The 14,770-nt window shown below is 34.9% G+C and overlaps 1 protein-coding gene across 6 annotated transcripts in view; it reads right to left on the bottom strand.

The window, feature by feature from the left end:
• Positions 1-14,770, bottom strand: part of MLLT3 (MLLT3 super elongation complex subunit) — a 317,963-nt gene that overhangs the window by 68,966 nt on the left and 234,227 nt on the right. For all 6 annotated transcript variants that reach the window (XM_078153056.1, XM_078153052.1, XM_078153054.1 and 3 more), the window contains one exon: positions 13,565-14,170. In XM_078153056.1, coding sequence (XP_078009182.1) covers positions 13,565-14,170 — 606 coding nt within the window. The remainder of the gene's footprint in view (positions 1-13,564; positions 14,171-14,770) is intronic.

The raw sequence follows: 14,770 nt of genomic DNA on the forward strand, positions 1-14,770 counted from the left end.
TACCCTAAGGAGGTGATTGAGAAAAAGAAAGGTTCTATATACACCCAATAATACATTTATATTTTACATTTTATAATAGGCTTTTTTGTGGTAGTAAAGAACTTGAAACAAATTAGATGCCTACCTTAGGGAACAGCTATAAAAAGTGAGATAATTAAATACTACTGTGCTTTAAAAAATGATGACTATGATGAATAGAAAGATGTTTGGAAAGATTTAAACCAATTGATGCAAAGTGAAGTAAGCAGAAACAGAAAAAAAATAAACAATGACTACAAAAATGTAAATAGAGAAAATAACCACAAAATAATCAAAAGTGAATGATTTTATATGTGTGTATACATACATACACACACACATAATAAGCTTGGGCCCAAAGAAGAGGTATGAGAACACATTTGTCTTTCTCCTTTGGTGAAATGGGGTTCTATGAATGTGGAACATTAGACAAACCATATTTTTCAGTGTGCTAATTTAATTTGTTTTAATGATTTTTTTTCCTCTTCTTTTTTATTGTTATAATGGAAACCACTCTGGGAGGAGTAAGAAAGGGATAAGGAGAAATGTAAAAACAAAAATATCATTAGAAATCTTTTTTATAAAAAAAAATAAAGACAATTCCTTCAGTACTTTTATCAGAATAATGCTCATTGTTTCTATTTATATAATAAGATGACCTCCAGTAATATATTGGTCATATTTTATAGCTATATAAGATGGAAATACACAGTCTCAGAGTAACAAATCACAGGTGACACAACAGAAGGCAATGGAAATACACAGAGTTGATACAAATAAGCTGTAAGAAGTTAGCAGCAAAAACTTGCTGAGAAGTAAATCAACAAGTAGAGTGCAAGGAGCATTGGATCTAGATTCAATTGTTAGAGGAAATGGGTTCAAATCTGGTCTCTTTCATGTATTATTTTTGTCACTCTGGACAAGCTACATAATCTCTCTACACCTTTTCTCATCTTTTAAAGTAGAGAGGGGAGGCATTAAGATTTCTAAGCTGGGGGGCAGCTAGGTGGTACAGTGGATAGAGATACAGCCTTGGAGTCAGGAGGACCTGGGTTCAAATCCGACCTCAGACAGTTGACACTTACTAGCTGTGTGACCCTGGGCAAAGTCACTTAACCCCAACTGTCTCACCAAAAAGTCAAAAAAAAAATAAAGGTTTCTAAGTTCCCTTTTAAGGTCCAAATCTATGATCTCATGATCATCAAAGACGAGTATATTGAAAAAGAATGGGTTGGTCATATATTGAGAATGAGGTAGGCAACCCTACTGCTTCCTTAGTACCCTCAAATTACTATAAGAGCCAAAGTACGGCGTCTTTTCTTTTGGGTGGATCTTTTATGGAGGCTTTACAAAAAAGACACAGTTGAGAACTGTACAGGATAGAAAAGCACAAGAAGATATAATATGTATTCAGTGGAAAGTACATCCACAGCTATAAGATCAAGGATCTGTCTAAGTATCTATTAAGAATTTAAACCACTGGGCACAGGATGTATTTATCCTCTATCTTTTGCAGTCAGTAAGAATTTATAAAGCATCTACTATGTCCTAGGCACTATGGAAAGCACTGAGGATGTGAGAAAAAAAAGCAAAAAAAAAAATCCCTGCTGTCAAGGAACTCACAGGCTAATGGAGGAAATAACATGCAAAAAACTATGAATAAACAGGTGCACGTAGGATAAATTTGTGATAAAGTAGAAGCACCAATTTGTAGATGGCCTTCTCAAAAAAAAATTTAGTCACAAAAGGGAAAGGAGACATGGAAGAATAACTAGTGGAGGTAGACAGATTAAGTGAAGATTGTTTGAAGATGGGGAATGCAGGAGTATATTTCCAGGCAGGGAAAAGCTGAAGGTAAATTAGAGCATGACGATGATAAAGAGAGTGATCTGCTTGAGAAGACAGACTGGAATGGGATCTTTTGTGAACGTATAGGAGTTTGCCTTCGCATGTGAGAAAGGGAGGAAAGAGTGCAGAGGGCATCTGTGTGATATAAAGCAAGGATGAGGAGAGAAGAAGGATTTCTTGGTGAATGGCCTCAATTCTATCAGCAATATTTTTTATTATACTTTGTTAGAGAAATGCTTGTTTTATTCCATAAACTAAATTTTTAAAAAAATATGATGCAAGGTTCTAAGCTGATAGAGTGGTTGGTGGAAGACCCTTGGGAGGTTTGAGGAAGGATAAAAAAATTTAGAAAACCTGCTGTATGATGACAGCAAGTCAATTAGGGAACTATAAAAGGATTGTCCTTTTTTTCCCACTTTTAACATTTAGCATGTTTTCACTAACAAACTAAATTTGACATCACTATCTAAGTGAGCTACATAGTAAATGTGCACGGTTTCTCTCCCCTGCCCCCTTTTATTTATTTGGGAAAAAAACATAGTTACATATATTAAGTTTATCCACTTCCAAGAGAAATGCCAAGGTAAAGGGGATGAACAAAATGTATCACGTGTGTCCTGCTTAACTGATGACCTGAACTAGATGATCATGGACATGCCTTTCAATGCTCAGATTCTATCATTCTATTTAATCTCTAAAAGGAGAATAAGAATTGATTAAGTGTCTACTATGTGCCAGGAACTATGCTAAGAGCTTTATAAATATTATGTTATTTGATCCTCACAACATCCCTATGAGGTAGGTGTTACTACTAGCCCCATTTTAGAGCTGAGGAAACTGATGCAGAAGACAAGTGACTTTCCCAGGGTCACACTGCTACTACATGTGTGAAGTCACATTTGAATTCATATATTCCTGGCTCCAGGTCCAGTATTATATCCACTGTTCCCTCTAGCTGCCTTTATAACATCCTTTGAAAATAATCTTCACTCTCACTGTAGAGATACATCAAACAGGGAATGTCACAAGCGATATACCAAGGATGTAGCCACTGTCACAGCTTAGAGTTTGGGAAATAAGAACCATTCATATTATAGTTGGGGGCTCTTAAAATGATGTAATCATATGATCATAGATATTTTAACTGAAAGGGATTTTATAATCATCTAGTTCAATGCTCTCAATTTTTAATTTAGACAGTGAGACTCACAGAGGTCAATAACTTGCCGATAGGCTGGTCTCACAGGAAGTAGATGGCAAAGTTAGTATCTGAAACAACTTGCTATGTGTCCAAATCTGGTACTCTTCCCACTACATCAAAACATAAGCAAGCATTTGATCTGTGATGTCAGCTATCAAGACAAGTCATATTAAACTCTGCTGTAGTTCTGGGCTGGCTACCATTATTTGTAAATATTAATGCACTGGGTAAGGGGCTAAAAGACCAGGAATAGGCTTCTGTCAAAAAGCTCAGGAACATCTAACAATGACCCTGATTTAAAAAAAATATATACTTGTTTCCAAATCAATGAGTCATCATTAACATTGTATAACTTTCAGAAGTTTGTGGTTTCCAAATTTGGTCTCTGATCCTGGAGAAAAGAACATTTTGACCTTGTAAATTTCTAAAGAAGAAACAGGCCAAACAAATGGTAACATGTGCCTGCAGGGCCTAAGAAGATCAGTGACTTATCAGCCAACCAAAGATGTCAGAGACATATCAGGTCATTTTCACCTCCAATCCCTCCAACTAACCTTTGTCTTTCATGGAAAAATATGCAGCTTGGATATGGTTTTAATATAGGAAACAAAGATTTTCATGATTTTTTAAAATTAAGGGTCAAATGCCTCAGTTAAGATTTTAGAGCATTCTGGTACAGAAAACACAATTCATAGGAAAAGAAAGAAAAAAATCTATCTTCTAAAATCTTTTAAAGGTCAAATATCTTATTCATTCAAAATAATACCTAACTCTTACTATGACTGCTTTCTAGATGTTTATTTTCTAGGTAAAACTATTCAGAGATGGGGAGGCAGCAAAAAGAGGGAAAGATTTTTGCATACAAACTTTCACATCATTTAAAATACATCATACAAATTTTGATATAGGTTGTCATACACAGTAAATATTTCTGAGAGATAAAAAATGTGAAAAACTCCATTAGGATTTAAGAATAAAATAGGGATAGGCTGAACAAAAAATGAAACTGACAACAAATAAATGCCCTTCAACACACAAACACATTCAAAACAATAAGTCTGCACACAAAAACAAGCCACAAATATGTACCCGTATGCATACCTTCACAAATCCTAATTTTTCATCTCTTAGAAACACCTATATGCCTTTTTGTAAAAAGTCAGTCCCAAGTTTCCACAAAACACAATCTTACAACCTAGAAGTAACAAGTCTGGGCAAAGCAGTCTAGTTATCATAGTGATACAATTGAGGAGGCAAGACAGACAGACGGTCTTAGAGCATGATGTAACTATAAAAAATTTACATAATAATACAATAATAGTAGGTGGAATCCCTACAATATTCTTTTCTGCATCCTTGCTTGGAGACCACTTCATAGATAAAACTGGATTATGTAACAGGGTCTTTTCAGTACTTCCGTAACTAAATGCTTTTAAGGAAGCGGTCCAAAATAGATTCTCCCAACAATGACTCTAAATTCCAGGAGGAAGCCCATTGCAATAGAAAGACTCAGATTCAAGCGACCTGCCCTCCTATTCTATCTGTCCCATGAATTAGCTGTGTGATCCCTGGATAAGTTGCTGTACCTCTCTGGGCCTCAGTTCTTCATCTGTAAGGAGAGGTTATAAACAGATGATGCCAAAAGTCTCTTCTAGCTCTATGATTTTTTTATTTTGAAAATCCTGTATTAGTGTTGCCTGATTATCTAATTTTGGACTATCTAATTTTGGACTACTCATGTATCTTTTCTGTTATTCCTCATCTTCCAACCAACCTTTTTGTGGTTTTTCTACTAGTCTATGAGCACCTCTATTAGGATAGTGGGTAACAGGGAGAGAAAAGAATTAAAAGTAAAATGAGTCACCAGCTCTTAAAAAGGTTTGGATGCTAAAATGAATAGTTAAGGATAAGTTTGGGAATTACCCTTAAATTTTATTTTCATGCTCTCTCTAGTACATCTTCAGTAAGGCTAATATCAAATGATTTTATGATTAATATGAGAAGGCCCTTGAGAAATTGGAAAGTAACTGAAGGCTAAGAAGTATTACATGAGAGTATTGTGGTCAAAATTATTCAACTGAGGGGAGAGCAGAGTGATGAAAGAAGAAGGTAGAAGGAGAGCTTGGAAGCTCTGAAGGGATTGCTTTTTAAGTGCTCAAAATCAGTTTCAGTTAGAAAGTGAATGATCACTACTAAATAACAATAGATCCAAGGGTCACCAAAAGGAAAAAATAATCTGCAAGGGGCAGTAAATATGAATTGAAAAATTATAAATTGTTTGTTTCTGAAAATACAAGAAGGGACAAAACCAGAAATGCCACAACACACAAATTGCAACATGGTATGATGGCAAACACACCAAACAGTGACTCGGGTTTGGCTCTTGATTCTTACCATTTAGAGGAGCTGTGTGACCTTGGTCAAGTCAATTAATCTTTTAATGCCTCAGGAAACTCTCTAAATCTTTATGTTACAAAATAAGAATAGTTGTTTTCTGGGTTGGAAGAATTTCCTTACCTAGAGCTCTCTATTACTGTGAAATCACAGGTACCAACAAAACAAATACATAAACAAAAGTACAGTACAATAGTATCTTAGTATCAATCAGACAGGGGTTGCAATTTCTAGAAGGAGGAATTCTTCAACATTGATTTGCCAAGAAAATGCTTTCATCACTCTGGGGGGGGACAGATTTCCTTTTCACCATCCCTAAATCTGCCCAATTAACACTATATACTTAGGAAGTAGTTTAGAAGAAGCTCATTAGCATGATCATCAGTATGACTTATTTCACTTCTGAATAAATGGTCTAAAAAAGGATCAATGCCGCTATATCAAATGTTGTCCTAACTTTTACAGTGAGAAAAATATCTGATGGTGCATGAATTCTATACAGAACTACATAGTTCTATGTAGATGACATTATTTCTCAATCTGGAATAAAAAGATTTATATAGAAACTGAAAGGAAAGGATACCAACCTTACGCTCCATTATAATTACATTTTTGTGTTACCTCTGAAAATATCTTTGGCATTTACCAAAATCTGGCATTTATAGGTTTACCTAGGTAAGCTCATCCTACAGAACTGACATGAGGAACTATCTTGTTTTCTCTAACTAGATATCTTAAAAATGAGTTAATATTAAAGTTTAAAATGTATTTTGTAACACTGTGGCATGGTCTAAAAAACTACAGTATTACAACTCAACTTTGTTCAGCTAGGATGAATACCAAGACGAGACCATAAAGGAAGTAACCAAAGTTGTGGGAGCAGGCTACAAATTTACTATCCTTTCTGTTTCAAGAACAGAACATACTTAGCCAGTTAAACTTGTATAGAACTTGCAACAAAGAAGTTAGTCAATCAAGGATGTTTCACTATCAAAAACCCAACAAGGTATATAGTACTATCATTGTATTTAAAATTTTCTATTGGGAAAGTTTTCTCAAGGTTAAAGCACAGTATTATTCACTTAACAAATGGCTGAAATAGAAGACTAAAAGTTACAACAGAAAAATCTACTACATAGACTGTGCCTTCGTAATTTTAATAGGAATTAGAGATGAAAATCAGATTCATTTTGAAGAAATCCATCTTATAAGACTCTTTCTAAAAAGGCACCTCTTATGTAAAGCAAAGTAGCCTTGCAATAGTCTTTGAAATAAAAGATTTAATCACATCTTTGTCTTTTTGTCTAAAGATGACATATACATGTGTGCCTCTCTCTCCCCTCCCCCTCCCTCTCTCCTCATGTTCTAATTAGTAATTTAGTGGACTAAATAAGGTAATTCAGCTTTTGGGGACATTCCACAAAAATCACAGAGAGACACTCAAACTACTGAATTTTAGAAATCATTCATTATTAAATCAATAGATCTGAGTGCAAAGAGAATTGAAGAATCAGAAAGCTGAAATATAAATCAGGCTTCACCTCCATTCCCTATGTAGCCTTATATAAGTCCCTTAAGCTCTTTCCTTCTCTGTAAAATGGAATAATCAAATTTCGAATATTTACCTCAAAGGGTTTTTGTGAAGATCAAAAGAGATAATAGCTATAAATTGTTTTTTTAACCATGAAGTACCATAGAAATGTGACCTATTATTATCTGGACCCACAAAAAGGGTGGATCACAAAGGGATAGCTGACACAAAGGAATAGCTTGGGAACAATTTAGAAGCAAAATGTTCCAGAGTACAATATAAAACAAAAACAAAAAAATTCACTAGTACTCTATTAATGCTACAGGAAATGAAGGATAATGCTTAAGACAAAGACAGACACAGAGTAAAAATAAATTCAGTAAACAGTCAGGTAGAATATTCATGACTCAAAGGGGTCAAAAGTCTTCAAAAATTTTAAATTTTCTTTCTCACTGGCCAAATATACACGGGAGGCACTTTAGCCTCTAAGGTATTTTCTCCCCCAGTTCAAGGCAGACAGAATGAAAAGTCCCACTAGAGAGCCTGCAAAGTACTAGGATGGATGGCCCCTACAAACTGCATACTTACCATACTTTCAGATTTTACAACCCTTGCATTCGCTAAAGGAACAAGTCATTAAAAAGCCACTTTGAAAATACAATAAAGACCTTCTTCTCTGATTGTGACAACCTTCCATCAAATAAAAACCTAAGGTCGAAGCTTCAACAGCAGGATATTTACTACTAGCTCCAGACATTTTAAACAGGGCAATGAACAGAGTGGGGGAGGGAAAGAGGAAATAAGGCACACACAAAAAAAGGAGGAAAGGTTTTTGGATTTTTTTTAAGCTGCAACTTAGGTGGTTTGCAGTACTTATCCTATATCTCAGCCGCCACCACACCCCAGAAAAACAAATGGAGCCATCAAAGTAAATTTCATTTTCCTCCTCCAGCTACATGTTATGCAAGAAAATAATGCTAATAATCCAAACCAAGAAATAATTAAAATCTGTTATTCCACAGACTGGACATTTTACCAATTTAATCTGCCCAGTTTTCCAAAAGAGTTACTTAGGACATTTTATTCTATTAACCTTAATTTTTGTATAAGAATTAAGCCTCCATTAAACATCAGGATAAGAAGCAGGCAGAGAAAAGGAAATTCCTTTAATACACTGAAACAGACTATCAGAACAAGAAAAGGATTATTTAATTTCTATTTTCCTCTATTCCTCCTTCTTTACTGCCATGATACCAAAACCTGTCCTCTCAAAAATCAAACATTCTTTAAAGTTCATAAATTCTCTTGAAAATAAGAATTTGGAATGTTTCATATTGCTTGCATTAGAAACCCAGGCAGGACAGAAAAGTATTCAACACTTGGATTCTTTTCACTGTTCTTTATGTTTGAAGTGATGGATAACAACCTACAATTATAAAATGTGAAGTTTTTACTGATATTCACAGATCTAAAAGACCACCCAAGTGTCATGTTGCATTAGGACAGCATAGCTTACTACCAAAGAAGGGATGCTTTCAAGGCTGTCTACATATAAGCTTTCCCTGTGAAGAGCCTCCTCTTAGAAACAGCATAGATCTATAAATATATAATCATATCCATTTGGTGATTATTAAGCAGTTGAATTTAAATGGGAGGAGGGGAAGGACTCTTTAACAATCAGTCAAATGAACAACTAAAAAAATAAAAGATGTCCCCTAGCCCCTTCATTTTAGGTGAAAAAAATCTCTCTCTTAAATCTCAATGAACAAGATTGTTTTTTATGAATCTTGTCCCTTATCTGTGGGACAATCAGAAGGGTTTCAAAAAATGACTAATATAGATGGTATTTAATTCATTACTAAGCTTCAGAAGTCTAAATGGTAATCCATTCATCTAATAAAACTTTTATTTTCCAAAAAGAGGGTAGCTTAAAACTGAAAGAATTTGAATCAGAATTTCCTTTTAAGATTTAAGGATCCTTTTGTCCAGTATTTTTCCTGTTACAGTGTGTAACACATGCATATCATTAAGAAGAGCCACACACCTCCTCAAAACAAAATTCAGGGCAAAGTGCCATCTGCTCCAAGTAATTCTTTCCTTGAAGTTTTTATGTTCAAGAAAATGCTAAAACCCACATACTTGAAGAACAAGCCAACTCATCCAATTTTGTTTTTTAAAATACTTCTAAAATGTCTTTAAGGACTATGTTATTGAAAGAAATCCATGTTAATAGATTCATAAGAAAATTGTAACACAGAAATCAGAGATATCTAAATCCCTTCAGTCTTTCCATTTACATTCTTGTGTGTGTGTGTGTGTGTGTGTGTGTATAAACACAAACACCTTTCATCTCAAGAGAGGAAAATGACAGGAATAACTACTCTATTCTTAATAACTCACTTTTTAAAATCTCTTGGACTTACTTTATTTTCCCCTAAAACCTGACTTTAAAGATGAGTGTCTTAAACAATACAACAGTTCTGCTGACCTGTAACTTGTAGCATGTAGATGCTTCAGAAGTGATTAATTCAGGGACACACTGACTAATGGACTATTTGGCCATGCCCTTCCCAGTTCTCCTCAAACTACCCCCCACCTTTTATCCAGGATTTCTGCCTCATACCTGAAACTGCCTAAAAATAAACAATCAAAGTCCAATCAGTCTGCCAAGTTGGTTCACAAAAGCTTCCTTGAACAAGTGAATAAAACAAGGACCTTTCCCTTCTCATGGCTCAAGCCTGCATTTCCTCAGGGCAGGAACTCATTCTGAATTATTTTAGTTGCTATGCTACACAACTCACATGGATGGTCAGAGATTTTTAGCTGAAAGAGATTTCAGAGGCCTTCTTATTCCAAACACCTTACTTTACTCATGAGGAAACTGAGGCCCAGAGAAATTAATCAATTTGCCAAAATCATAATAATAGGGTAGATCTTAAGTGGTAGAACTGGAATTTGCCTCCCTGGGCCTCAGTTTCCACATCTTGTAAAATGAAAGAACTGCAGTAGATGATGTGAAAAAGCCTCTGCCAGTTCTAGGTTTATTATGATCTGATGGTATTCTGACTCCAAATTCAATACCATTTACACTGTACCATGCTTTTCCTATTTATAGCAATTTATACAAATTAATAACCACAAAAATAAAAAGCATTTTGCTAAGAGCCCAATCAATCATGATTTTTAATACTAAAAAACTAACAGACAATGATGTTCTTGTATTTATAACAATAAAATGTGAAAACCATAGAGGCTCCATTTCCATTCATGAACAGAATATATTTTAAAAGGAACTCCAGTTTTTTCTTTCCCCACTATATTTATGGCTCTAATATGTCATGCATCTTTTTAAAATCTTATTATGTAGAATTAATAAGCTAACAACTGATTCCATGATACTTTTTTCAAGGGATTTCTTTACTATGCAGAAAATTATTTAATTTAAGAAAGACTTGCTTTAGACATTGTACATACAGCATGAAGTAGTAGAAGGCGTTACTGAATTTGGAGTCAAAAAAAGAGCTAAAATTCCAAAACTTCAGACACTTAACTATGCGACCCTGAATAAGTCATTAAACCTCTTGTGACTCTGTTTCCTTATCAGTAGAATGAAGGGGTTGGACTCTTTAACTTCCAAGGTCCTTTCACACTCTAAATCTATGATCTTTGGAAGACTGACTGTGGTGGCTGATTTAAGGGTAACACTCAGTAGTGCTAATGAAAGGTCACTGGAATACTTGGCAGACATGCATTCTACCAAGATCTTGGCAAGCAGGAAAGTATGAAAATAAATAATGATCAAGTATCATCCAAATTCATTAAGTTTAAGTATTTTTAATAAACAAGGCAATATAATGAATAAAAAAACTATATAATCAACACTGGACAGAAGTTACTATTATTTAATTCAACCTTTCAAAGTATTTTTGGATTTATGCTATTATGTCTTATTTTACAACTCTAATTTTATGCTATATATCCTGCTGAATTGTATGGTACTTCATCATTTAACTCCATGAGGACAGGTAACATTTTAATAATCTTTTTATTTCTCCTAGTGCTTACATAATTATTTGTACATAGTATGCACTTAAGAAATGGGTTATTGAATGAATGACTGCAGTAATCTAATAAGCCCAGCCAAATAACTTGGCATTTCTATTTGAGAAAAGTATAAAAGTATGTTCCAGCATGTAGGTGGCACAGTGGATAGAATATTGGACCTGAAGTCAGAAAGACTTGAGTTCAAATCTTTCCTCAGCCACTCATTAGCTCAGTGATCCTAGACAAGTCAATTAATCTCTTTCATCTGTAAAATGTATAATAATGTATTATATATAATAAATATAATTATAATATATCAAATGTATAATAATAGCACATAGTTCACAGAGTTGCTGTGACAATCAAGTGACATTAGTAAAATGCCTGCATACTTTAAAGTGCTATAAATGCTATCATTTTTATTATCTTTAAATAAACAGTGATGTAATATCAAATATCCAAAAAACATCTACATAGTTACTGTAATTTATTCACTGCTCTTAAATTGTCTGGGTACTTTGAATAAATTGTTCCTAGGTACATGTTTTTTTGATGAGAAACATTCTGATCTTAAAACTACAACAAACCACAGACTTACCAAATAAGCAGACTGGAACTTTAAAAACAACAACAACAACAAAAAGAGCTAAATTCAATTTTAAAAAGTAAAAATGGTATGTATAACAAACTGACAAATTACTTAACAAATGCATTGTTAACAATATTTGTTTAAAAGAAAGGTGGGATGCTGTGACTACAAAGGCTTTTCAATACGTTGCCTTTTTAGGCTCTAATAATTCTAGTGGGATCTACACCTTGATGAAAGGAGAATAGATGGAAGATGAAAGCAGTTTAGGGATACCACAGGTTAGGTAAATGTTTCTGAAATGGAATTCTCTAGGATAACATGGTGGAGAACACACTAAACTGAGGATTCCAGAGACCTAAATCCTAGGCTTGACTGCCGTTAATTGGCTCACGTAACTTTGGCCAAATCACTTGAACTCCTGAGGCCCCCCAGTTTCTTCATCTGGAAATATGAGGTGTGACTAAAGAATTTTTAAGTTTCTTTTCAACTCTCAATACTATGACTTCAAACAAAAATCTCAAGACCAGACTCAGTAACAGATTCATTGCTATAGCTTCTTAAAATCCACAAGCCAAAATGTACTTATGAACAAGCCCTTGCATGCTGAGGATTTCCCTCAGCAATTTAAAAATACTAATAACACATGAGGGGAATGGACAGACACTGTTAGTATAGCCCACTCCAATTCCTTTGCCAGCATTCTAATTAGCAAGTTATGAGGATAGTATGGAAGTCACCACCACACTCTGACCTTTATCAGCATTTCAGGTAGTAAGACATTAAGATCTATCACATGGAGAGGAGATAATTCAGCAATATCAGACTATGTCTCCTTTGTGTCTCTAATGGAAATGCTGATATTTCAATTCAATTCAAAGAGAATTTCTTAATAGCCTATTCTGTCCAAGGCATTTTGCTAGACCTCAGGAATAGAAAGATAAAATTCAAACTGTCCTATATCTCAAAGAGCTTACAAATCTACTGAACAAATGTAAGGGGGTGGGGAGTAGAACTTCAGTGGCACTAGCCAAGCATTCATTCTCATTTCATTATCACTGGTCTTCCAGATTAACTAGTAGATCAAAATAAACCTGCTTGAGAACTTTGGATACCAAAAATAGTTGGCCCTGCTAGCTAATGAGTTCGCTGATACAGCATGTATTCCAGTCAGAGGTTACCATCTGACCAAGGAAGTTATAGACAAGATTACTATACTGGCTGGAGAACAAGATGAAATAACCTTTAAATTTCCATGTGACTCTAAAATTTTATGATTCAATGCTTCTAAATCCCAAAGACAAAGAACATTCTACTGTTTCCTTCAGAAGAGAGATTTTTAACATCAGGAACATGCAAGGACCAAAAACCCCATCCTCCTATTAATAAGAAAAGAATACAAGTATAGGTAACCACCTTTCACAAGATACATTACATTTTCTGGATAGGTAAGAAAATTACATTTACCCTTTTATAATATTGATAAAAGGTCAAGAGTTTACTTCATCCTGCTTTTTCTTAGATTCTTTTAATTTTTAAAATCTACTCGTACTAGAAAACAATAAAAGGTAACTGAGGGTTTAACAATCTCAGGAAAAATAAAGGGGGTTAGGGGAAGGAAGCTCTAATGAGCGGATAGTAATTTCAATTACTGTTCCAATGACCCATTATCATGCTAGGACATACGGCTTTCCCTGGACAATATGAATCATACAAATAAGACATATGAAATACTACAGATGCACTAGCAACTTCCTTTTCTTCATTACCTTTCCTGAACCATGCCCATTCTATCTATTTTATTAATTCATTCATTTTCTCCTCTTCCCGCCCTTCCCCTCTAAATTGTAAAGCTACCTAAAAGAAAAACCTAAGTCTAAAACCCAAGGGAGAAAATGGAAGGAAAAAAAAAGCCAAAAACAACAAAAAAACCAACACTCACTTCAGATTTAGAGGACATATTTTCCTCCATGTCAGAGTCATTGGGATCCACAATATCATCAAAGGGGGGTAAAGTTGATTTCTTCTTCTCTGATGTATCACCTTCCATTTTTACCTTTCCCATCTTGACATGGGATTTATCTTTTGTAGGTTTTTTCTCAGCAGAACAAGTGAGTATCAGTGGTGGGGCACTAGAAAAACTTTTAAACAAAGCCTCCGAGCTGCTTTTTTTCCTTTTTTTGGCTGCAAGGTCCTCAGACTCTGTAACAGGGGGCCTTTTACTGGGGGCTTTTTTGTCTTGCTGCTGCCCACCTGTGATGGTAAGTAAGCTGCTTTCATGTTTTGGCTCTTTTGACATGGGTTTAGGTTCCTTGAAGGCCATCTTAGGAACTATTTTTTCTTCTTTTAGTGGTTTGTTTTCTTTGGGTTTCTTAGAGGATTCTTTGGAAGATTTGTTATGTTCCCTGGAAGGTTCTTTGAAGGCACTTTTATGTTCTCTTGAGTCCTTAGGAGGTTTTTCCTTGTGCTCCTTTGACAACTTGTGAGGTTTTGAGAAACTGTTACCACTGGTGCTGCTGCTATTTGTATGGCTACTCCTATTGGGGTCCTGCAAAAAAGACAAGCACAAATCTGTGAGGCTCCTGAAGCTGAGAAGAAAGGCAGAACTACTCCCAGTTTCCTCTGCACATAATGGTTACATTGTGATTTCTCTCCAACTAATCTTGTGGACACCAAGTTCCCACAATATGATAAGTGGGTAGAGAACAGAACAGACTTAAGAAAAAGTGGGATGGAACTGTCTAGCAAGCTAATGAGATAGGAGAAACTAAGACAGGGTTGCTTTCCTAGGAACAACGTGTAGTTTTATAAAACCATCCGAGGACCTTGGGAGTCAGCCCTAGAAAAGTTCTTAGAATAGCAACTAGCCTGACCCCTTTCTTTCAACAGATAAAGGAAACTGAGGCTCAAGAAGTTAAGAAATTTGCCCAAGTTGACCCAAGCAAGAGTTAGCAGAGCCAGGATTGGAACTGAGGTCTATTGACTCCAAATTCAGTACACTCTTTACCACAAACTTTGAAAATAAAATAGCAAATGTTAAGGTCTGATGCAAAGGTCTGGTGGAAAGTACTGATTAAAAGAAAAAAAAAGAAAGGCTAGTTCTGCTTAAAGTTCTCTAGGGAATGAAAATGTTTTAAGAATTATTAAT

This window comes from Phascolarctos cinereus, unplaced genomic scaffold (genome assembly GCF_003287225.1).
Source record: "Phascolarctos cinereus isolate Bilbo 61053 unplaced genomic scaffold, phaCin_HiC Scaffold_4;HRSCAF=312, whole genome shotgun sequence".
NCBI classification, from domain to species: Eukaryota; Metazoa; Chordata; class Mammalia; order Diprotodontia; family Phascolarctidae; genus Phascolarctos; species Phascolarctos cinereus.